The following is a 21170-nucleotide window of genomic DNA, read 5'->3' on the forward strand; positions in this document are numbered from 1 at the left end:
TTTTAGCTGGCAACGAGCGTCCATGGGGTCCACGGACGGTACAACGTCTCGGTTGCGTGGTCGATGAGCACGAGGTTGTCGACGGTGATGGCGCCAGCGTCGATAACCGTGACGTCCAGCGTCGCCTTGGTCGTGGCGCCTGGCGCAAGCATGCTAGCATATGCTGTGATACGTCTACTTCCAAAGACACGCTATACCCGATGCGTAGCGTAGCGTTCGGCGTTGTCCACGCGGGTGGCGCGCTGCATGCCTGCGACGCCAGCGCAAGGTACTTGACGTCGCCATGCAACGGCGCCACGTCGAGGGCTGCATACGCCGGCGAAAGAACGAGGAGACTCAGCGCCATCTCGGCGGCGGATTGATTGGTGACGCACAGGACGACCGGGGACACCTCCCCCGCGCGCAGTGGGGCCGCATCCAAACGCGCAGAAACCTCGACGCCAAGCCATTGCTGGCGCAATGCCAGCGATGGCGTCTCTGGCAGCGAGGGGAGTTCAATGTCCGCCGACTGCGTCAGAGGCGCCATCTCGGCAAAGGTCGACCACGTATACGTGACGCGTGCGCCCGTGGCAGAAGGCCGCGACCCACGACTGGTCTCGAGCTGGAAGCTAAGATACAGGACGACGTGCCAGTGCTCGCCCGGGCGCAGGACGACGGGAAACGCGTGCGCATCGCTCTCGTCCACAAGATATCCGCTCGGCTCCACGTGCAGGCACACGTCGTGCAGCACGAGGTCGCAAGGCGCATTTGGCGGATGCTCAAAGCGCAAGACGACGCAGTGCTTGGACCCGATTTGGTAGATCGAGTGCGAAAAACCGACGCTGCGTCCCAGGGCGATTTGCGCCGTCACCTGCCGCGACAAGTGCGACGACGGCAGCGTCTCGGGCCAAAACATGTACTGCGGCAGCGCGCCATGGAGGAGCGACTCGAGCTTCTTGACGCGCTGCGTCTCGATGCGGCGAAAGTGCCCGACGCTTTGCTGCAGCTGGACGCTCAGGCGCAGGCTCGCGCCCTCGGTCCAAGACGCGCGCAAGGCCACCGGCGCATGGAGCACGAGCGCCGCCGGGTCGGGCGAGGGCACAAAGTCGCACGATGTCTCAAAGAGCGTCGAAGCAGCGTCGACGATGCTCAAGGTCGACACGACGCTGGCCTTGTATGTGTGCCATTGGTCCAGCGACAGCAGCGGGCTATCGCTCGTCGGCGGCTCGACGCGCAGCACCAGCACGACGTGCTCGTCTAGGCAGGCGCGTGCGGTCATGCGCTCGCATACATGGGTATGTACCTGGGTAGACAAAGTCGGCGGGGCAAAGCGCATCGTCCGGCGATCGTCGCCGATGCAGCGCGATCGCGAGCGTGGCCGTCCCCCACTCTTCGATCCAGGGCATGGAGGTGTGTGTACAAGTATGGACGCTAAATACACCCAACCTTCAAGCATTACAATCGATCGCGTTGCATTGTTTGTGCAGTAAAGTTGAGTCTTTTTATAGCACTGCCGCCCAATCCACGAGACCGTGCCATGGCGGTGCGTCGAGCAGCCTCGTCCTGCGTCAATTACATCGAGGGGAAGGCGGAGGCTTGGGCTTGATCAGCGGCCGCGGCTTCTTGCACCAAGCTCTGCCGCTCGCGCTGGATGTAGTGCAGTAGCTCCATCTCTTCTTCGCGGTCGAGTTCGCTCGCCGTGAGCTCGTCGATGCTGCGCACGTGCTCGACGGGTACCTTGTACTTGATCTTGGGGAGGAGCCACAGCAGCGCTTTCGGGTCAGTGTAGGACGCGTATGTCTCGGAGCCCTCGGCCTGCAGCTTGGACTCGGGGTCGATCAAGAACGACGTGTTGAGTGGCACGCCCGCGTCCGTGTATGCGACCGTATCCGTCGGGCGGTTGCCAAACCCTGCGACAAAGACGGGGTGGTCACTACGGCGACCGGCGCGCACCATGGCGTCCTTGATGCCGAGGAGGATGCCGGCCTTGAACACGTGTGGGTTCTTGTGAACGACCTCGGTAAAGAGCGCGCCCGTGAGCCCCATTGAGTTGGTGATGACAGGTCCCGGCGGCAGCCCTATCTCGTCTTGCCGCGCTTCCTTGAGGTGGACGCGGGACCCGCCCGCCCAGTTGAGCGGTCGCGCCGTCAGGTACAGAATCCGCGCGCCAATGCTGTGCAGCTTGGTCAAGAACGCACACACGCCCGTGTGCATGTAGTCGTACTGGCCCAAGCGCAGCGTGCGGATGTGGCCCTCGACATCGCTGATCGTGATCGTGCCATCGAGGTCGGCGATGATCGCAAAGTCGTCGGGTTGCCAGACGTACCTACATCCATAGGATCATCCTCCTACCGGTCCAAGCTTTGACGCGACGTACAGGTCGCACTCGATGACGCGCGTGTACGTGCGGGAGGCGCGGACATGCTCGAAGCGGACGCGGTTGGGAGACCCGTCGCGCTTGAGCTTGCACGCGGCCCAGTCGACGCCGACGGGCGGGAGGTACTCGTTCTCAATGTTGTTGAAGGTGCACCGGCCGTACTCGAGCAACTTCATCGAGACGTTGAGCCGCGTCTCGTTGACATAGACGTCAATGGTATCGCCGACGCCGGCCCGGACGTTGGACTTCCACGTCGACCAGCCGAACATGACGTGCCATTCGGTCGAGATGAAGGCGTCGGCGTCGTCTAGCGTCTGGATGAGGATCACGTCGAGCGCGTTGCCCGTCGGACGCATCTCCTTGTCCTCGATCGACGACGCTCGGTCCTCCATGCTGCGCAAGATACAGCCCAAAACCTACTGACCAGTTGATTGCCGGCTTGCTCAATCCAACAAATTGGTTTTTGTATACGTCAATGACTGCTTGTCAGCAAAGATCCGACCACGGAACAGCCTCCGCCTCTACACTCGCCTGCAGCGTCGAGACAGCCTCGACCTTGGCCACCACGCAGTGCATGGCCATTGACGCTGCGCCAAGGTCGTGATGACAGTCAAGGTGGGGACGTCGGTGATAGGCGAACGAACGCTCGCCCTGACTCTGGAGCCCTTCCGCAGCCGGTGAATCGAGCTCGGCATTTGCATCAACACTGACGTCGCATCCGCGGCCTAGGCCTGGGCCTGGGTCTGGACCTGGATCAAGAGCTATGGCGCCTCGAGCCACATCGCGCGTGGCATCCCGATGCGCTCGCGCGACAGCGACGATGGCAGCAGCTACCAGTGGCTTAAAAAGCAATTTGTTAGATAACAGTGTTACATAACGGGACCGACTCCTCGGGAGTGTTCCACGTCCTTTCTCGGCAAATCGCATCGTCGCCATGGCAGAGCTTCTCGCGGGCTTGGAGTGGCAAGCGCTCTTCAAGGCCATGGCCAGGCACGTCTACGTCGAGCTCCGGAGCCAGCTGCGCACGAACGACGAGTGGGCCGGCCGGTGCGCCGCGTTCGTCGCCCTCGTGCTCGCCTACCGCTTCGTGCATAGCTTCCGCGCCGCCTTGCTGCTCGGTGGCGTCTCGGGCGTCGTTGCTGCCGGCTTGGTCTGCTATCGCCGTCGACGCAAGATGCTGCGCGCTCCGAGCCACTCTCGCTTGCACCCGGCCACCTCATAGAGCATCGTCTTCAACCTCGACGTATTGTAGTTTCGTATTATTCTGCGTTCCTAGTTGTAGCGAGCGCGCTTCACGGCCGCGTTCTCGCCGCTTTCGAGCGCACGCTTGCGCTTGGCGTCCAGCCAGGCAAGGACCTCGGCGCGCGGTAGCACTTGGCGCGACGCCGCCTCGGCCGGCGGGCCCGGCGGCAGACTCGACGTGGCCGCATGGTTGCCCATGGGGAGGAGGAAGAAAAAGTAGAAGGCGCCAATCTGGATCAGGTTGCGGCTCCGAAGGCCGAGCGGCGCCGAGGCCAGCGTCAGGTCGCGCCCGTTGACCGAGATGCTCGTGAGGAAGCTGAGGCACTGGATCGTAAACTGCTGGCGCTCGACATCCCACTTGATGCGCGCGTGCTTGGCCGAGATCATGAGGTCGTCGCCGAGGTGGCAGTCGATCGACCCGCCAGCGAGGCCGCGCGCAAAGTTGATGCCGAGAGACTCGTACCGGTCGCGCCACTTGGACGAGAGGCGGCCGAGCGTGATGTCGGTCTGCAGCATGTAGTAGCACAAGCCGGGACCCTAGGACGCGTTCAGTTGTTAACGCCATCGTATGGGCGAGCGTACCACGAGCTTGGCATAGCCCGCCGGTTCAAAGTCCAGAGGTTTTGTGCGCGTGGCTTCGCTCGCGACGAGCGAGTACTGGAGCGACGGCGCGACGGCAGCAACGGCGAGCTCGCGTTGCCAGCGCGGAACACTGGCCGTCTTCTTGGCGTGGACCACTTGGTGGTGCAGCTGCTTGAGCGCCGGCGTCGCAAACCGTGCTTCGCAATTCATGCACGGGACCTTGAGGAAGCGGTCGAGCTGACGCTGGAGAAGGTACGCGACGCCGAGGCCGCTGCCAAGGTCGAGGAGCGTCTCGCGCGCCCACATCGGCGTCACCGCGACCGACGACTTGACAGGCGGCCACGCGTCGTCGCCAAGGTACAACAGCTCGCCGTCTTCGTCCATGCCTTGGTTGAGCACGACGACTTTGGGTGTCACACACTTGCGGCTCTTGCACGACTGCTTGCGCAGGCCGGGGCCGCCATACTTTTTCATATCCTGGCAGTGCCGGCACTTCATGCAGTCGGGCGAGAGGCAGCCGACGCAGACGCCGCAGCGCATGACACGGCTGCGGTTGTTGAGGCTCGCGAGCTTGCTACGGCGCTTGGACTTGAGCGACTTCGCCGCCGTTTTGCTCAGCGGTGCATCGTCCAAGTCCCCTTCCTCCATCGAATCGTCCATCGAGTCGTCCATGTCGTCGTCCAGCTTGCTCTGGTCGCTCTCTGAAGATCCCTGCGACTCGGAAAAGTGTCCGTCGTCGTCGGCCTTGAGAGCGAGCGCCGCGCCGTCCTCGTCTTCGTCGTCCAAATTGGCGGTCGCGGCTGACGCCGCCGTCGACGACGACCCCGTCATCACTTGCGGGTTGGTGCACTTGCGGTTCTTGCACGACTGTTTCCGCAGGCCAGGACCGCCGTACTTTTTCATATCCTGGCAGTGGCCACACTCCATGCAGTCGCCCGCGAGGCAGCCCGGGCACTTGCCACAGCGCGTGACGCGCTTCTTGGCGCGGGATCCCGACGACCTGTTGCGCTTCTTTGGGCCCGTGCTCTACCAAATCCTTGATGAGGTATTCTTAGCGACGAGGAACGTACCGGTGCCGACGGAGGTGTGGCTGGTGCGGCGGGCGGAAGCGGCTGCGACGGCTTGTTGGACGGCCCAATCGTCTCGTCGTGCTCTTGCCGCTCGTGGGCGTTGCGCAGCGCCATGGTGCCGCAGTCGACGCCGCACTTGCGGCACGTCCATGTGCCTGGCGGCGCGTGGTCTGACTTTGTGTGCTTGAGGAGCCCGCTGCTCGTCATGAACGTCTTGGCACAGTGCTTGCAGGAAATCTACACACCAGTGTCACACATCTTCGTCGCCATGCACCACGGAAGCGTACGAGTTTGGCGTCCGACGGCGCCGACGACTTGGTCGACGGTGGCGGCGCAGGGGTCGTGACCGGCACCGGCATATCAAAGGCCGACGCCGACGCCGACGGCAAGTGAGATCGCTTCAAGAGCCGCTTTTTTGCTTCGATTGCGAACCGGTGCACCTTGCGCTGCTTCTTGAAACGAGCCAAGTGCCGGCGTTCCGTGCGAAGCAGCGGCGTCGAGAGCACGTACTCGGTTACTGGCGTCGCGTCCATCTTGATGAGCGCTGCTCGTTCAACGTCGCAGGCCGCAGTCGTGCAGCGCACCACGTTCGCCAGCGCTGGCGCGTCATCGCAGCCAACAGCAACAACGACCTGTTGGAGCACACGCAGGAGTTGGTCAATGGCGCTGGCATCGAACCCGCTCGTGCCCCACGCCTACACCGTGGCGTGAGCACCACTTGCATCGACGCAACTCCGTACCAGTGTCTTTTGCTTCGAGTCAAACAGCTCTGGGAGCACAAAGTGTAATAGCAGGCGCGCATCGACGCTGACGTCCGGCACGGCAAGGAGCCAGCGCTGGCGGCAGCGAACATGGAGTAGCTCTGGCAGCAGTGTTCGTGGCCGGTCGTACACGACGAGCTGCCACTGAAGCTCATGCCAGTGGGCCATGTCCGCGGCCAGAACCCGGTACGTTGTCAGCACGACGTGGAATGGACCGGTCTTGGCCCGTATCCGGTCGTCGGCCCAGAAACTCCGGAGCGTCGCGCGGTCGTCGTCGCTGCCCCAGTACGGGAGCAGTCGCAGGTCGGTACCCTCTTTGGCCTCGATCGTCGACTCCCACAGCGCCAAAGTCTCGCAGCTCGTCACAATCAAGTGCGGACCCCACTTGTTTTCGCGCTGGCCGAGCTGCGTCAGCAGTGCCAGAACCTACTGTCATATGAGCTCCGCAGCGTGCAGAGAAAAATGCTGTGCACCTCGTGCACCGGAGGCGACGCCGACACGACCATGCCGTTGACACCCTGTGCGTACAGCGTCTTCATGCGTTGCACGCTCTTGGACGCGTTGTCGTCGTCGCTGAGCACTGGTGACGAAGCGTCATCGTCGAGCCATGCCCACTTGGAGGCATCCTGAAACGGGTTGGGCACCGAGACGACGGTCGTCGGCGACGGCACGGTCGCGAGTTCGAAATGACGCGGCAGCATCGCCTGGATGCGGTCTTCGTCCGAGATGCGCTGGCGCCAGCGCTGCCACTCGGCGTCAAACTCGCCGACTTGGCAAGCATGTTCCTTGTAGAGAGTACTCGCCGTGATTTCGGCGACCCGAGCAATCTCCTCGAGCCCCAAGGCAGTCGATGAAAAGTGCTCGCTGGCCGTCTGCAGGCGAAGGTGACGACGACGCGTCACATATATATATAAGCCGTACCATGCCTTGTGGCGGACGCTGGCCAAGGAGCATTTGAGTGTAAAACGTGGCTTCGGCCAGGAGAAAATGCGTCATCTTGACGTTGTCCCCGAGGATATCTCGTTGTCGAGAGATCTAGGCAGCGTTACGATCGAAACAAAATGCCAAGGTACCATGACGGGCTTGTCTTTGGCCGCGCGCCGCTGGTCGGGCGAGCTCGAGAGAGCAGAGTCGTTGTCGTCGTGCGACGTCAGCGAGCCGTTCGCGCGCTTTGCACTGCGGCTTCGTAGCTTGCCTTGGGCTTCGAGGCATGATGCGGCAAGGTCTCGCAAGGTGCGTTGTCGGTGCAAACGCCGTTCGTGAAGCGCAGAGGCGGCAAGGCTGAGCGCTGAGGATTCGCCCACGACTGCAGAGGTCCAAAGGTCCTGTGCGGAGCCCTCCAACGTGCGTGTCTGCAGTTTCTGTAGTGTCCTAAGCAGTACGGATGAGCAAGACGGCTCGAGTGGAAGAGAATCGTGTACTCGTCGTGCTGCGCTTGGAGCACCGCCTGTACGTAGCGCATGATGAGAGACCCGCTGCAGGAGAAGCGACGCGCGCACCTTGTAGGCGTCAATGTCGCAAAGGGCCTGGCGCTTCGTGACGGCAAAGATCGCTCGCTTCCGCCCTTCCAAAAGCGCGTCGCGCCACGTATCGATCGTGTCAAAGGGCGACGTCACGTGGCTCGGCGCCGCCGGTTTCGCATGCACAAACGACGTATCGTTCATGCAGACATGGATCTTGCGTTCGCGCTCGAGCTTTTCTGTTGAGCTCATCGTAAAGGCTGCATTGTACGCCTTCTCGAGCGCATCGTACACGAGCTCGTCCGACTCGTCCGGGACCTCGTCGTACACGTTGCCGACAAGCGCGCCCTTGTTGGGCATCGTCGTGCGGAGCTCCGTGCCAACGTAGCATGCTTCCAGCTCGAGCTTGCCACGGCTTCGTTGGTCGAGCGTGTGCTTCCGGTACAGTCCATGCTGCAGTAGCCCGTTCGTTGGCAGCGTATTGTCGTCGCGCGTCGCCGCCGGAATCGCCACATGGGCTCGGCTGGATGGCGCCGCCAGCTGGTGCATGAGGAGCGGGAGGTGGTCCACGCATAGGAGCCTGCGCACGTCGTCCTTCATGCCACCGTCGGCCAGAGTCGTCCGGAAAATCCCAAGTGGCCAGCCGCGCCGCCACACAAACGGCCGAAGAATCTATCGCCGCCCGAGGATTGGTTGGCGCCTCCAATCGAATGTGAGAGGTCATGGTCCCTGAGGTATAATTTATTATCACAGGTTTTTGCAACCGTTGCCGTTTGGATCGGATAGACGCACGCAACTCTACACCCCAGCAGCGCGCAAGCTGCGCGCCGCCATGAGATTGGTATTGCACGCCCTCGGCTCAAGCTTGAACACTAGAGTTGTGTAGTATGGCGGTCCGGCGCGGCTCCAACCATTGGTGCATTTGCGACGTTATACTCCCGCTTTCACGTGGTAGTTGGGTGTCTTTATCCCACGTCGTCGAAGGACCATGGACCATGCGCTGGCCGCGTGGGCCGCAGGACTCGGCGACGTTCGCGACGTCGTCCGAGCTTCCACAGGTGCGTACTAACTTGACGCTGCGCCTGTTAATGGTGTGCTTCTAGTCTCGACGGTCTGGCACCGGTCGCTGACGGCCCAAGCGCCGTTCCAAGCGCGCTTTCGCCGTGAGTTTGGTCCCGAGTACGCGCTCCTCTGCGCCGAGCACGAGGCCATTGCGCTTGTTCAAGGTCGATCCGTTGATGACTGACCGTGATATCCTACATGGGATTAGACTGGCGAACTCTGTACATCCAGCGATCTCTGGGTTTTGCGACTGGGTTTCGCCTTGGCATGGACCTGCTGCCAGCGCCAACGGACCCGACGGACCTCGTACGTTCGCCAGGACGTGTCTGCATCTAATAACGACCTGCGTAGGCACGGCGCAAGGCCGAAGCAAGTTTGCTTCGCTGGATTTACGTGACAGAGCAGGCCGAAGTCCTTCTCTCCCGACCGATAGTCGGCGACGTCGTCGAGCGCCTCCCGCTGCAAGAAGCCTTGCATTGGCAGCACTGTCTCTCGCACGCCAAGCCGCTTTACGACCAAGTAGGCCACCCTTGCGTCTGCGTGAGCTGTATGCAAGTAGCTGTTGCACCCGGCGATTCCGGCGGCCTGTGACGTCCTCGGCGACGCCGACTACGCGTTCAAGATGGACGAGCAGGCGGCTTGCGTCAAGAAGCTGTACAACCAAGCCGTGTGGAATGCCAAGTACTTCAAGGTCCTTCCTTTGAGCATGCTTGCCTTCAACGCTCTTTATCCAGGTGCTCGAGAAGCCGTTCCGGGATCTCCTGACGAGCGACGTCAAGCAGATCGGTACGATCGTCCCCGCGATCATCAAGACGCTCAAGATGATGTGGTCCTCGAGCAAGTACTACAAGGACAGCGCCAAGATGGTACGTCCGATCTGCTTCTACAGTCGGCAAAGGCGGCGCAGGGCTGTCTCTTGGGCCGCATTGCGCTCGCTCTCTGCGCCCGCGTAAGCGCGACGGTCGAGATCGACCACCTTCTCTGTGGCAACGACTTTGACGCGACCATCTCGCTTGTCGAGAGCGCGGGCATGATGCTCGAGCGGTACGCATCCTCGTCGTCGCTCCTCGTACCTCAAAAGATCCCACCCAGCTGGCACGACGTGTACACGGAGAACGACCACGGGTTCTGGGGCCCCTTTGACAGGACAGAGCTCTTTGGCCGCGTCGACGACGTCGCGCAGTGGTGCTCGGAGGTGCGGAGCGTGCTCATGATCCTCCGCCAGATCAAGCTCGAGATGGCACGTGTCGCCTCAACCTCACGAGCTGATCTTATTGCTATATGGACACTAGATTGAGCGCGTCCAGGAGCGTGGGCAGCCCAACGAGGTCGAGACGTTTGAGGCGATGCTCGCCGCCATGGACGCAGGGCTCTTCACGCACTGGGCCACGGTCGTCTTGTTCGATTCGGGAAGCCGTGGCCCGTGGCTACACGGCGTCGCCTTCCTCCGCAGCACGTCCAACGCGCTCCTCTCGTTCGCCCACAAGCTCGGCGAGTAATTGCGTTATACTAACACCAAGGATGCAAGCAGTCGCATTCCAAGACCTTATTTAGCGTCGGAAAATGATACACGGTCGGCGCTTCGCCACGTCGTACGGACATAAGCTTACAAGAAATAGTCGGGCGCGGGCTTCTTCGAGGGGACGCCGCGGGCGTCTTGGGGCGCGGCTTCGAAAATCTACAGAGCAACGCACATGAGGCGGTCGAACGCAAATGAGCAAGGGGCGACCTTGAACTTTTGCTCGAGGTTCTCGTCGAGCTCGAGGATCGCCGCGACGTTGCCGCATCGGTAGCAGTAGTTGGGCGCCGACCAGACGGTCACGAGCGCGTTGTTGAACATCGACTTGTGGCCTTCCATGACGAGCTGATGTGCCCGACAAATGAGCTGGATGTCGTTGGTTTGGTTGAACTTGTCGACCACGTCGCCGCCAAAGAGGTAGCCAGCGCCACGCGGGCTCAAGCCCCAGCCGTCAATGTCTATTGTACATGCGAGGTGATGCGACGTGCAAGGAGGATTCGACGCAAGTACCTTCCGGGTCCGACCACATGAGGTCGCACATGGCGCCGTCGTGCGGCACTTCTTGCTTCCGGTCAATAATACGGATCTAGGAGACGTTGAGGGCATGGGCTTGGTGTCGAGACGTGCATCGTACCTGGTCGAGCGTGTTGATTGACGGCGAGAGACCGCCGTGGACGCAGAAGATCTTGTCTTCGATGATGGCCGACAAACTGAGGTAGTCGAAGATCTCCGTGCAGTATCGCCACACGTTCACGGAGCCGTATTTGCGCAGGCACTCGTCGTAGAAGCCGTACACTTGCGTGATCTGACGGCTTTCGTGGTTGCCGCGGATGAGCGTAATACGGTCCGGGTACCGCACCTACAGTCCATGAGCGATCGCCCACGTTGCTCGTATAGGCGTACCTTCAAGGCGAGCAAGAGGAGGAAGGTTTCGACACTGTAGAAGCCTCGGTCGACAAAGTCGCCCATGAAGAGGTAGTTGGTTTCGGGGCACTCGCCGCCGACGTTGAACAGCTCCTTCAAGTCGTAGAATTGGCCGTGGATATCACCGCAGATCTAATGCAGATCTGATTCTTAGCCGTTGCGAGAGGCCATGCTGCGCACCGTCACGGGCGCATCGATGCGCTGGACGTTGCTCTCGTCCACGAGAATCTCGCGGGCCTTCTGGCACAGCGCCTTGACCTCCGACTCCTTGAGGTACTCGCAGCGCTTCAACTGCTCGATCTGTCTGTCCAGGTCGCTCATGGTGCTGGCGCCAGAGGTACCGCCCGTGCTGCTTGGGCTCGTCACGGCGTCGCTGCTCATGCTGGCTGTCGTCGGCCTCAAAGGCGAAATAAAGAAGGCAAGGCAAAGACTGGGTCCCAAGAAACCTCTGGCATCCGATTCACAAATCTCGTTCGAGCCCTTTCATTTGGCGTTTCTATGCGAGTACCCTCCACAAACAAATATCGATACGTAAGCCAGCGGCCGAAACGGACATCCTAATTAGGCGCAGTCGTTTGAAATTCGGGTCGGCTACAGCTGGCAGAGCTGCTGAAACAGATCCGCGGCCCGCGCATCGTCCCAGGGCGCGCTACGCGGACGCGCATAAGCGTCGCGGGCCGCCGAGGAGAGCCACGTACGCAGCAGCGATCGGCTCGAGACGGACGTCCAGAGCGGGCAGCGAAACGCGCTTGCGGCTCCTCCGCTTCACTGGATGTTACCGGCCCATTCCGCAGGAGGATAGGCAGTACCACACACTCCAGTGGCTTGGCAGTCGCAGCCTTGGCGCTGATTGGGGCCCGATGTAGCGACGGCAACGACGCATGCGCCGCGGACCTCGGAACCATACGGTTGCGAACCTTCGTGCGAGTGCTAATGGCTCGTCAGGACGCCGTCGACATCCACGAACGTACGTTGCCGCGTGGGGCAGCGACTGGCGTGCGACGTCGTCAGCTTGGTTGCCGTGCGCTGGGCGGTCGTCGCCGCACGCTGGCTTGGGTGCGATCGTGGGCGTCGACGCCGAGCGCGAGAGCGCTAGAACTCGGTAATGCTGATTCATACAGAGCCAAGGAGTACTGGAGAGCGACCGAAGATACTCGTTCTCGTGCTGAAGCTGCTTGATTTGGGCCCGGAGGTCCATGACGAGCTTGTCCTACGCAGCATGCTTCGATGCGCGATGCGATCTCGTCTCGTACGCCATTGTACCTGCGGGCTTAGGGCCACCGTTGGCTCGTTCTGTATTCGCGCCACGCCCATGGCAAACTCGAGCGTCCGCGTCGACTCGCGGCTAAAGTCGGGCGACGCATTGACGCATGCTAGCATCAGCGTCCGACTGCGCCCGCCGAGGCTGTCGATGAGCAGCTATCGTCATAGTAGCGTGCGGACGCAGCTGCATAGAATCTCGGCAGCAAACCATCGTGAGCTTCGAGTCCCGGTACGGCACGAACGTGGTCTTGTTGGTCGCGGCTGCATTGAGCGCTCCAATGACCTGGGCGAGAATGAATGGTGCTATGAAGGCGCCGTTGGCAACGTGCCTGGCTCAGACAGTACAGGCTCTTGTTGATGTATCCCGACTCCTTGAGCTGCGTGCCCACCGCACCCGTGTCCTAGAAGATGCATGCTGAGTCATGTGTCATGCAGACGACGGCCGGCATGTACGTACATGGGCGCGCTCGCTTCCGGCCAAGTCGACGATCGTCAACTTGCCATACTTGCGCACGCCGTTCGTCTCGCTGTCGACATACAACGTGACGAGGCAGTGGCTTCGGTTGGACCTGCACAAAGCTTTGTCATGGAGGGCAGGCAACGCAGCTACTCACCGGTCGTTGAGGCGGTGGCTCGAGTGCACGCGGTTGGCGGCGGCCGTAAGCACAACGGTCATGACTTCCTCGTACGTACTGCAAGCCACGACGGTGGCGTCTTCGAGGAAGAAGCCCGTGGCTTTGCTCCAGCGCACCGTGAGCGGACGCGCGCTTGGCGCGATCAAGTCGTGAACAGCCTCGTTGTAGATCTCGACGCACGTCACGCGCACTGCACTCTGGGTCTCGCCGAGCTTGGACGCGATGCAGTCCATGAGCAGCGCTACGCTGCGCGGCAAGAAGCCCTGGTTCGACCCGCGCAGGTCTAATACCACCTAAGATCCTATTTCATGTCGATGGCTGCGTACGCGTGGGCGGCACGAGGTACCGCTCGGGCCCAAAGATCGTGTGGGACTTGCCGGCGCCCGTCTAGCGCAAGAAGAGTCCGTTGCCAAGCGTCGAGACTTGCATTGGTGTACCTGGCCGTACGCAAAGATGGTGGACGCGTACCCGTCGACGGCGCTTTCCACGAGCGTGGTCATACCCGATGCGACAAAGGCAGCCTCCTGGGTCATGGCCGCGTCCAGGAAGCGGTCGCAGCGAAAGCTCGCAGCTGCATCGCCATTTGCGACGAAGACGCGGCCATCGGCCCACGAGATGGCGGACGGTCCATGCGTACTTGGTCGCGCCCGCACCGCGACCCGGATCTTCTCGCTCCGCATGCGACAGTTGTTTCCGATAACCGTCCAAGCAACGTTACGTCGCCCACTGGATTTATCCGCGCAAGATCGCGGCGTCGGCGGTGCAGCGACGACTCGCAAGCTACTTGGCCGTGGTACGCGCGTCCAGCATCCCGTGGGCGAGCGTCCCAGACCGAACGTCGTTACTGCGCACGCGATGTCGACGCCAGCGGCCCCTGTGACCTAATGCTGCGGTGGCCTGTCGCCCCAACGTTGAAGTCGCGTTGACGCCGCGGTCAAAGAAACGGGGCATCGTTGACACCGCGTGAGGTGCCAGAGACGCTGCGCACGCGGGTTTTCTTGCCGCGAAGTGTCTTTTACGCCACGAGAGTGCGACACCGAGGCCGTGTCTCTACGACGGCCCTTTGCGCCGCCGGCGATGGCGACGGCACCAGGCGGCGCACGAAGACGCTTTCACCGCCACCGGCAGCCACACAACTATATGCATCAGTGGTCTATAGCGTTAACGTCAACAGCACGCGTGCGCGACGGCCGCGGGGCGCTGCGATGATCGACCCGCCTCGAGGCAGTAATTGGGAGGTGCGGTTGAGCAACTTGTCGTGTTTTAAACAGAATCTCGACCGATGTGTTTTGATCAAGTACGGAATCTCGCGGACCCTTCAGGACCTTTGCAAATCGCAGCTGCCCCCGGACCAAGAAAAAACTAGCGTCATCGCGCCAACGTCGACGCCAATACGTCGTCCCACTCGCTGCACCATCAAATACACGTCAACTGCAAGTCGCCTGGATCCAGAGAGTCTTTGTATGGTCAAGTCGTCGCTCAGTGACCTCGGAGGAGCTACAACGGGGCTTGGAGTTGATGAAAAGTGATGGGGATCGGCCCAGGGTCCGTTGTTTGAGTGTTTAAAACACAAGTGGGGAGTGTTGGAAACAAAGGCAAAATGGCGACAGGGGCGCGCACAAAGACAAAGACTGAGGAATGGCGTTGACGCGGCGCGGGTCCCGGATCCTGGTCGAAGCAGATGGTATGTGGAGTTTAGAAAGCATGTCCTTCAAGCGACTCGTGCTCGTGACCGTCGGCCTCCCCGCGCGGGGCAAGAGCTTCGTCATGCGCAAGCTGACCAAGTACACGGCCTGGCTCGGGTTCCCGACCAAGATCTTCAACGCTGGCAACTACCGCCGCCAAGAAGGCATGGCAGCCATCGACGCCGCCTTCTTCGACGCCGAGAACGTCGACGCCAAGCGCATCCGCGACGAGGTACGCGACCTCCATCCCGTCCCAGGGCCTCAACCTCGCTCTATTAGCTCGCGATGGAAGCGCTCATGGAGCTCATTGCGTGGATCGAGGACGGCGGCCACGTCGCGGTCTTTGACGCGACCAACACGACCAAGGCGCGACGCGAACTCGTGTGGCAGACGCTCAAGAGCGTGCCCAACATCCAAGTCATGTTTATCGAAAACATTTGCGACTCGATCCCGATGCTCGAGGCCAACTACCTCCGGTACCTTCGTCGTCCGCTTTGTACTCCTATTATGCTCACGCGCGACGTTGCTAGCAAGCTCAAGAACGACGACTACATCAACGCCGACCCCGAGACGGCGCTCGCCGACTTTAAGGAGCGCGTCGCCAAGTACGAGGCGGTCTACGAGACGATCGAGGACGCGGAGAACGACGGGCGCATCTGCTACGTCAAAGTCTTCAACGTACGACCACATAGTGTAGTAGATCGCTCATGCACATGCGCTGTAGGCGGGCGAGAAGGTCCAAGCGCGCTTTTGCCAGAGCTTCTTGCCGAGCCAAGCCGTGTCTTTTCTCCAGAACATCCACCTCTTTGAGCGCAAGCTCTGGCTCGTGCGGCCAGGCCCGAACCGCAACGGCGTGCAGCACATCCTCGGCGGCGACGAGGAGCTCACGGAAGACGGCCACGTGGTCGCGCACGCGCTCGCCGAGTTTATGGTGACGGCGATCGCCGAGACGAAGCGGCCCATCGACGTGTGGCACAGCACGATGAAGCGCGCCAAGCAGACGTCGTCGTACATCCCGCGCGAGCACGTCAAGCGCGTGGTCAAGACGACGCTACTGAACGAGCTCGGCGGCGGGGACTTTGAGGGCTTTACGCGCGAAGAGCTTGCAAACTATTACCCGCGCCACTTTGACGCGCGGACCAAAGACAAGCTCCGCTACCGGTACGACGAGGCGTGCGAGCATGGATGGTCGATTCTAATCACGAGTAGGTATCCCGGGGCCGGGGGCGAGAGCTATATCGACGTCATTTGCCGTCTCCGCCCGCTCATCATTGAGTTTGAGCGCAAGAAGCGCGACTGCTTGATCATTTGCAGCGAGTCGATCATGCGCTGCCTCATGGGCTACTTTACGGGCGTCACGGCCGAGGACCTCCCGCACCTCCCGACCAAAGTGGGCATTGTCTACGAGCTCTCGCCGCACCGCGACGGCTGCGACATCAAGGAGCTCCCGCTCAACCTCCCCGACCAGCTCAAGGAGACGCTCGACGATTACATGCGCGATTTATAAGCGCCAATATTACATGTTTTCATTTACTAGTATACTAGTAGACCAGCTCGTAGACAACGAGAGAAGACCAACAGAAGAGCACTCGTCGCTGAGCAGATGAGTGGAGGCGTATCGTGGAGCCGTGTCCGACTTCCGGCACAAGCAGTCCTCTGACGTTTTTGATTAAACGACTAGACATACTACTGGAGACAGCGAGCGAGGCTGGGCGGTGCTTCGCTCGAAGAATGTGAAGAAGACCAGTAGAAGTAATAAGCTGCGCTGTATTGTCATTTAGCCAATCTCTCATTCCAATGGAGTAAAGCACTCCATTTAGAACTTCATCTCGTGGACGCGGTCGTTCTTCGTGAGCGAGAACTTGGCGTTGAGGTAGTGCTTGAGGGCCGGGACGGCGGCGATCTTCTTGAGAAGAGCGGCGTCGACGATCTTCTGGTCCTTCTTGCGCTGCTCCGAGACGATGGCAGCCTAGAAACAATACCATCAGCATTTGCGTGACTGGGAACTTTTGTTGTAGCGATTCCAAGCGCCGAGACGGCGCGTCACACAATAAAGTATGACGCGCCTTGTGTCACAAGTGGTCGTTTGACCCACCACAACAGATGCAAAGAGTGCAGCGTACCGTCGAGGCCTGGGCGAAGAAAGCCTCTTCGTCCTTCTTCGACGACGTCTTCTCGCGGGCGAAGTAGGCGTCGTTGATCTCCGGGAGCTTGACGTCCGAGATATCAACCTTCGTCGACGTGGCGATGACGAAGGCCTGGTTCACGCGGCGAAGCGGGACACCGTTGACCTTGTACGGGCCTACATAAAGAGCGAGATCAGCGTTGTGCTCTCACACACAGACATGCAGCGCCCGGATTCCTCAGGTCTCATAATCTGAAATTCCTCGGCTGGAATCGCGACAAGGGCTACGCCGGGCACACGACACCGCCACCGACGCCAGGATGACCGACTTCTCACTCCGATCCATCCCGACGCCGGCGCAGCATGCCGCATGGATCCATTGCGGCCCAGGTCTTGATGGCAGGCCTCTCAGGTGTCGTTTTTCATCGTCGGAATCCTTCGAGTGGGCGCATTCACATACAGGACATGCAACGTACCGGTGACGAGGAGCGTGCCCGAAGCAAGCTGCTTAAGGAACACGACGCGCTTGCCACGGAAGCGGCCCGAAAGGAGGATGAGGACCGTGCCGGGGGTGATCGAGGCGCGGAGCTTGGCGGTCTTGACCGAGTTGCGGGCGGTCTTGGCCGACGGGAGCGGCTTCGGGACGTAGTCCGTGGGGTACCACTTGGGCTTGCGGAGCGTCTTGGTGACGACAGCCTTCTTCTGCGAGGCCTTGGGGCCGGCCTTGAAGCGGCCGTTCGTGCGGGCGAGCGAGTTGGCCGAGATGGCGTTGATGCCACGGGCCAAGACAACGTTCTGGCGGCGGGCGACCGTCTTCTTGGCGGCGGGCTTCTTAGCGGCAGTCTTAGCAGGAGCCATCGATTACTTCTTTCTCGAAATGACAAGTGGACGCGAGATTGCACTCGCGCTCATGCCAACCACCAATCGCCTCTCGCACCAGTCATTTGCCACTCGTATCCGGACATCATCCGTATAAACCTCTCAAACTACATATTGGATGCGACAATATTTCAGCCGAAATTGGCGCCAAGCAACCACCCCAGCGCTCGAGCCACACAGAGGACAGAGATGGCGTGGAGGCTTGTGATAGGCGTCGCCTCGGTCTCTCGTCAGTGCTGGAAAGATTGTTGGCGCTACGATACGACAGCGCGGTCATGGGAAGGTGACGCCTGAATGCTGAAGGCCAATGGGTCTCCGAAGATCGGACCATCGCCGTCGATGACCTCGGGCGACTTTATCGTTATTGCACGTGGGCAAGCTACGGTGTGTCGTGCGCTTGGCCATGCATGGCTCTATCGCAGCACCATTGATACGCGCTGTCTCCCGTCCCGTACACTATAGGCACCACGAGATTGCTTTCCCGGGTTCCATCTCGTATTTTACGTTGGAAAAAACGGGAATTGCTACGTATGCTCTCTTCTCGGCAAAGTGACGATGAGGTACGCGCTCTTCCGGGCCCTTTCGTCGCTGCACCTCGTCAATGAGAAATCTCAGAAATCGCCGCCTCTGCCACCTTCCAACGTTCCACTGGCCATGTTCGATTCGGCACATGTGCCGAAAATAATCACGTCGTGCCACAATCGAACTCGTCGAGCAAGAGAAGAATGGCTCCGTCCATGGCAACGACGCGGCTCCGGAAGGAGTACGTGGCGCTGAAGAAGAAGCCGGTCGACAACATCGAGGCCGTCCCGCTCGAGAGCAACATCCTCGAGTGGCACTACGTCATCCGTGGCGTCGGCGTCTACGAAGGCGGGCTCTACCACGGCAAGCTCAAGTTCCCGCCCGAGTACCCGATGAAGCCGCCGTCCGTGTACATGGCGACGCCCAGTGGCCGCTTCGAGCCCAACACGCGCCTCTGCTTGAGCATGTCGGACTTCCACCCGGAGACGTGGAACCCCATGTGGTCGGTCGGCAGCATCCTCACGGGCCTCTTCTCCTTCATGAACGAAGACACGCCGACGACCGGGAGCATCGAGACGACGGACGAAGAGAAGCAGCGCTTGGCGGCGGCGTCCTTGGCGCACAACTGCCTCCCGACCAACACGACCTTTCGGAAGCTCTTCCCGCACTACGTTGAGCTGCATGACGAGCGCGTCAAGGAAGCCGCGGCGAAAGCGGTCTCGGGCGTCGAAGAAGGACTCGACAAGATGGCGCTTCAAGCGTAGAGCTGTCTCGTGTTCATTGCACATATATATATACCTCTACCGATCGTCTAAGGTCTCGTTACGTCGACGTCGGTGACGACCTGCATGTAGAGCTTGCCGAGGAGCATGATGGCGCTCATGGCGCCATAGCCCACGCAGACGTAGAGATACATCGCGTGCGTAGCCCAGTATGCGTTCATCGCTGGCAGCATCGTACCGGGTCGCACAAGTGGGAGCGCGGCCTCCTTCGGGAGCTCGAGCCCGAGCGTGGCCGCGCGGTGGCGGAGGTAGACCCACGCACACGCCCCACCCGCGAGCCGCGTTAGAAACTGCGCGAGGGCCGAGTAGAGCACAAACGACAGACTCATAGTGGCAATGGACGGCGAGAGGACGCGCCAATGCAGTGAGATCTCGAGCACAAAGAGACTCGGGATGATGAGCGAGCTCGCCAGGTCCAGCACCATGTTCTGGCGCGCCTTGAGGAGCCGGCTGCATTGCACGTGGGCGCGCTCGAGGACCGGCGCGGACTCTTTTCCAAGGCAATTGCTCAGGAGCCACGTGCCGAGGTCGTTGAGGCACTTGCTGTCGCGCGTAAAGATGCGGCCAAACGTCAACAGCAAGAGGAGGCCGTAGACTGCGTCAAAGCGCTGCGTGCCTGTGAATGCCATGTACCTACTCAGTACGCAAAGTAAGTGGCATCCAGAATGAAGATAGACCAACCCGAATATGCTATCGAAAAGCTGCAACAGCGTCAGCAAGATCACGTGGTCTTCCTCGGACGTGGCGTAGAGCGCAACGAGGCGCCAGAGATGCCCGTATGTGCCCATGAGGACGTAGTAGGCGAGCGTCGCAAAGATGCTCTTGGACGACCCGTTGCCATTTTGGCCAAAAAGGTTCTCAACCACAAAGGTGGGCAGGGCGTGGATGCACATCTAGTGGGTGGCATCAGCGCATAGCAATCGTGTGTATCGTACCTGGAACGAGGTGAAGAGGAGGCAAAAGCCGCGGCTGCGCGACGCGTGCCATTGGGACCGCGTGCCGAGCGCCAAGAGCACATGCACGAAGAAGAGAGGCCCGACCGCGATGAGGTTGATGGACGGCTCGAGGTACGGCAGCACCATCGACGCCGCCGAGTAGAGCATGACATCGTAGCCGGCGAGTTGTGGCTGGCCGAGACGGACAAGGACTTGTTGCACATAGCTGATGTCACGCTGCGGGCGTGGAGAAGGCAGAGCTGCAGAGATCGCGTGCAGCGACGGGCCACACGCTGCGACCGTCGAATTGCGACGACTGCTCGTCGCGTAGTACGGGTACCCGTACATGACTGCAAAGTAGAGAGCAAAGTGGACAGTGACGAGGACCTTGAAGAGGCTTGTCGTGTGCCGCGGGCTCTCCCAGAGGTGTTTGTTGGGCGGCGCGGCGAGGTAGACGAGCTCCGATGCGAGCTCGGCGCCAACGAGGCAGACGTAAAAGCCGCGGCAGTAGAGGCTCCGCGCCGCCCGAGGCTGCGAGAGGAGCCATGGGTACCCCACAAGGACAACGTCACCGAGACGCGTGAGGAGTAGCCAGGTAATGTGGGCTGGGAAGGCGTCGATGGCCGCCGTGTCGCGATAGTATTTGGCAAGAGCGTAGGCTCCAAACGACGTCAGCGACGAGACGAGGAGGACGCACCGCGCATGGTGCGAGCACAGAATCTAGATGCGCATCAGAGAGCGCGAGAAGACGAAGAGGAGGAGTACGATCCAGAGGTCGTGCGGAAGCGCGCAGACAAGCGAGCGCACGTCGTTGGCGTCCGACATACCGCAATCGTATCTCTTGCGTTGAAACCGAGTGCATCTCGTTCTGCTTCTCCTTTTCTGATAGGTGAATGGACACTTCGAAAATGACGTTGCTGCGTTCGATACACCTTGCATCCGAGCGCAGCTTGGCTGTATGACGTAACCCAAGCAACGCTCGAGAGGCCAATTGTCACTGTGGAAAACACGAAACATGGAAATTTGAAAGTCAAAGTTGCGATTCGAAAGACGATTCGACGTGTCTAGCCGCACATAGTACTAGTGTGCGCTCTCTATTTGCAATGCACTGAAGCTGTAAGAGGTCCTTCTTGCGTCCAAGCACAGCCTGCACCGGCTCATGTTGGTGAAATTGTCCAGGGGCTCGATCTCGCCCTCGAGTATAAACAGATTCATCGCCGACGATGACGAGCTACCCGACGTCGGTTTGTCGTTTGCTGCTTTCTCAGCTCTAGAGACTGCGCGATTGAAGAGCTGCACTCTCGGGCGTCACAGAAGGGTTCGATCCTCGCCTTCGACATGTCTGGACATTTCATAATCCGCCCCTAA

At 60.6% G+C, this 21170-nt stretch overlaps 11 protein-coding genes across 11 annotated transcripts; 4 read left to right on the forward strand and 7 right to left on the reverse strand.

The window, feature by feature from the left end:
• Positions 1 to 2: 2 nt before the first annotated feature.
• On the reverse strand, positions 3 to 1385 carry SDRG_09536 (hypothetical protein; the record flags this gene model as incomplete). Its single annotated transcript, XM_008615480.1, has 3 exons — positions 3 to 153; positions 198 to 1236; positions 1283 to 1385. 3 exons carry the CDS (start codon positions 1383 to 1385, stop codon positions 3 to 5), a joined length of 1293 nt encoding a protein of 430 aa, XP_008613702.1.
• Positions 1386 to 1551: 166 nt separating this feature from the next.
• On the reverse strand, positions 1552 to 2748 carry SDRG_09537 (hypothetical protein; the record flags this gene model as incomplete). Its single annotated transcript, XM_008615481.1, has 2 exons — positions 1552 to 2305; positions 2357 to 2748. The coding sequence occupies 2 exons, from the start codon at positions 2746 to 2748 to the stop codon at positions 1552 to 1554; spliced, it is 1146 nt and encodes a 381-aa protein (XP_008613703.1).
• Positions 2749 to 3290: 542 nt separating this feature from the next.
• Positions 3291 to 3578, forward strand: SDRG_09538 (hypothetical protein; the record flags this gene model as incomplete). The annotated part of the gene is made up of 2 exons (XM_008615482.1): positions 3291 to 3403; positions 3452 to 3578. The coding sequence occupies 2 exons, from the start codon at positions 3291 to 3293 to the stop codon at positions 3576 to 3578; spliced, it is 240 nt and encodes a 79-aa protein (XP_008613704.1).
• Positions 3579 to 3627: 49 nt separating this feature from the next.
• SDRG_09539 (hypothetical protein) lies at positions 3628 to 8071 on the reverse strand (the record flags this gene model as incomplete). Its single annotated transcript, XM_008615483.1, has 9 exons — positions 3628 to 4135; positions 4181 to 5206; positions 5598 to 5945; positions 5991 to 6437; positions 6485 to 6883; positions 6933 to 7046; positions 7085 to 7382; positions 7433 to 7458; positions 7511 to 8071. 9 exons carry the CDS (start codon positions 8069 to 8071, stop codon positions 3629 to 3631), a joined length of 3726 nt encoding a protein of 1241 aa, XP_008613705.1. The 3' UTR covers position 3628.
• Positions 8072 to 8360: 289 nt separating this feature from the next.
• SDRG_09540 (hypothetical protein) lies at positions 8361 to 10153 on the forward strand. The gene is made up of 9 exons (XM_008615484.1): positions 8361 to 8529; positions 8575 to 8697; positions 8742 to 8839; positions 8885 to 9052; positions 9093 to 9224; positions 9268 to 9399; positions 9441 to 9577; positions 9626 to 9773; positions 9826 to 10153. The coding sequence occupies exons 1-9, from the start codon at positions 8460 to 8462 to the stop codon at positions 10030 to 10032; spliced, it is 1215 nt and encodes a 404-aa protein (XP_008613706.1). The 5' UTR covers positions 8361 to 8459; the 3' UTR covers positions 10033 to 10153.
• On the reverse strand, positions 10140 to 11357 carry SDRG_09541 (serine/threonine-protein phosphatase PP-X isozyme 2; the record flags this gene model as incomplete). Its single annotated transcript, XM_008615485.1, has 6 exons — positions 10140 to 10211; positions 10263 to 10510; positions 10563 to 10638; positions 10687 to 10911; positions 10956 to 11108; positions 11157 to 11357. 6 exons carry the CDS (start codon positions 11355 to 11357, stop codon positions 10140 to 10142), a joined length of 975 nt encoding a protein of 324 aa, XP_008613707.1.
• Positions 11358 to 11567: 210 nt separating this feature from the next.
• On the reverse strand, positions 11568 to 13554 carry SDRG_09542 (hypothetical protein; the record flags this gene model as incomplete). Its single annotated transcript, XM_008615486.1, has 12 exons — positions 11568 to 11625; positions 11675 to 11739; positions 11786 to 11906; positions 11948 to 12068; positions 12111 to 12186; positions 12240 to 12395; positions 12448 to 12522; positions 12569 to 12640; positions 12697 to 12808; positions 12854 to 13157; positions 13201 to 13261; positions 13312 to 13554. 12 exons carry the CDS (start codon positions 13552 to 13554, stop codon positions 11568 to 11570), a joined length of 1464 nt encoding a protein of 487 aa, XP_008613708.1.
• Positions 13555 to 14431: 877 nt separating this feature from the next.
• On the forward strand, positions 14432 to 16095 carry SDRG_09543 (hypothetical protein). Its single transcript, XM_008615487.1, has 5 exons — positions 14432 to 14791; positions 14839 to 15035; positions 15090 to 15237; positions 15284 to 15720; positions 15769 to 16095. The coding sequence occupies exons 1-5, from the start codon at positions 14513 to 14515 to the stop codon at positions 16064 to 16066; spliced, it is 1359 nt and encodes a 452-aa protein (XP_008613709.1). The 5' UTR covers positions 14432 to 14512; the 3' UTR covers positions 16067 to 16095.
• Positions 16096 to 16306: 211 nt separating this feature from the next.
• On the reverse strand, positions 16307 to 17619 carry SDRG_09544 (50S ribosomal protein L6e). The gene is made up of 3 exons (XM_008615488.1): positions 17161 to 17619; positions 16683 to 16861; positions 16307 to 16528 (listed from the first exon to the last, which is right to left on the reverse strand). Exons 1-3 carry the CDS (start codon positions 17540 to 17542, stop codon positions 16376 to 16378), a joined length of 714 nt encoding a protein of 237 aa, XP_008613710.1. The 5' UTR covers positions 17543 to 17619; the 3' UTR covers positions 16307 to 16375.
• Positions 17620 to 18071: 452 nt separating this feature from the next.
• SDRG_09545 (ubiquitin-conjugating enzyme E2 J2) lies at positions 18072 to 18934 on the forward strand. Its single transcript, XM_008615489.1, has one exon. The coding sequence runs from the start codon at positions 18289 to 18291 to the stop codon at positions 18847 to 18849; it is 561 nt and encodes a 186-aa protein (XP_008613711.1). The 5' UTR covers positions 18072 to 18288; the 3' UTR covers positions 18850 to 18934.
• SDRG_09546 (hypothetical protein) lies at positions 18897 to 20683 on the reverse strand (the record flags this gene model as incomplete). Its single annotated transcript, XM_008615490.1, has 4 exons — positions 20568 to 20683; positions 19803 to 20522; positions 19549 to 19760; positions 18897 to 19500 (listed from the first exon to the last, which is right to left on the reverse strand). The coding sequence occupies exons 1-4, from the start codon at positions 20625 to 20627 to the stop codon at positions 18897 to 18899; spliced, it is 1596 nt and encodes a 531-aa protein (XP_008613712.1). The 5' UTR covers positions 20628 to 20683.
• Positions 20684 to 21170: the final 487 nt, after the last annotated feature.

Source organism: Saprolegnia diclina (genome assembly GCF_000281045.1).
Source record: "Saprolegnia diclina VS20 unplaced genomic scaffold supercont1.30, whole genome shotgun sequence".
NCBI lineage: Eukaryota > Oomycota > Saprolegniomycetes > Saprolegniales > Saprolegniaceae > Saprolegnia > Saprolegnia diclina.

Excerpts from the sequence above, each read along its gene's own strand:
- SDRG_09545 (XM_008615489.1), top strand. The coding sequence starts at position 18,289 with ATGGCTCCGTCCATGGCAACGACGCGGCTCCGGAAGGAGTACGTGGCG.
- SDRG_09540 (XM_008615484.1), top strand. The coding sequence starts at position 8,460 with ATGGACCATGCGCTGGCCGCGTGGGCCGCAGGACTCGGCGACGTTCGC. Across the intron at positions 8,530-8,574 it reads CGTCGTCCGAGCTTCCACAG|TCTCGACGGTCTGGCACCGG; the intron begins GTGCGTACTAAC and ends GTGTGCTTCTAG. Across the intron at positions 8,840-8,884 it reads CAACGGACCCGACGGACCTC|GCACGGCGCAAGGCCGAAGC; the intron begins GTACGTTCGCCA and ends CGACCTGCGTAG.
- SDRG_09544 (XM_008615488.1), bottom strand. The coding sequence starts at position 17,542 with ATGGCTCCTGCTAAGACTGCCGCTAAGAAGCCCGCCGCCAAGAAGACG. Across the intron at positions 16,862-17,160 it reads GGGCACGCTCCTCGTCACCG|GCCCGTACAAGGTCAACGGT; the intron begins GTACGTTGCATG and ends CTCTTTATGTAG. Across the intron at positions 16,529-16,682 it reads TCTTCGCCCAGGCCTCGACG|GCTGCCATCGTCTCGGAGCA; the intron begins GTACGCTGCACT and ends TATTGTTTCTAG.
- SDRG_09543 (XM_008615487.1), top strand. The coding sequence starts at position 14,513 with ATGGCGTTGACGCGGCGCGGGTCCCGGATCCTGGTCGAAGCAGATGGT. Across the intron at positions 14,792-14,838 it reads CCAAGCGCATCCGCGACGAG|CTCGCGATGGAAGCGCTCAT; the intron begins GTACGCGACCTC and ends TCGCTCTATTAG. Across the intron at positions 15,721-15,768 it reads AAAGACAAGCTCCGCTACCG|GTATCCCGGGGCCGGGGGCG; the intron begins GTACGACGAGGC and ends AATCACGAGTAG.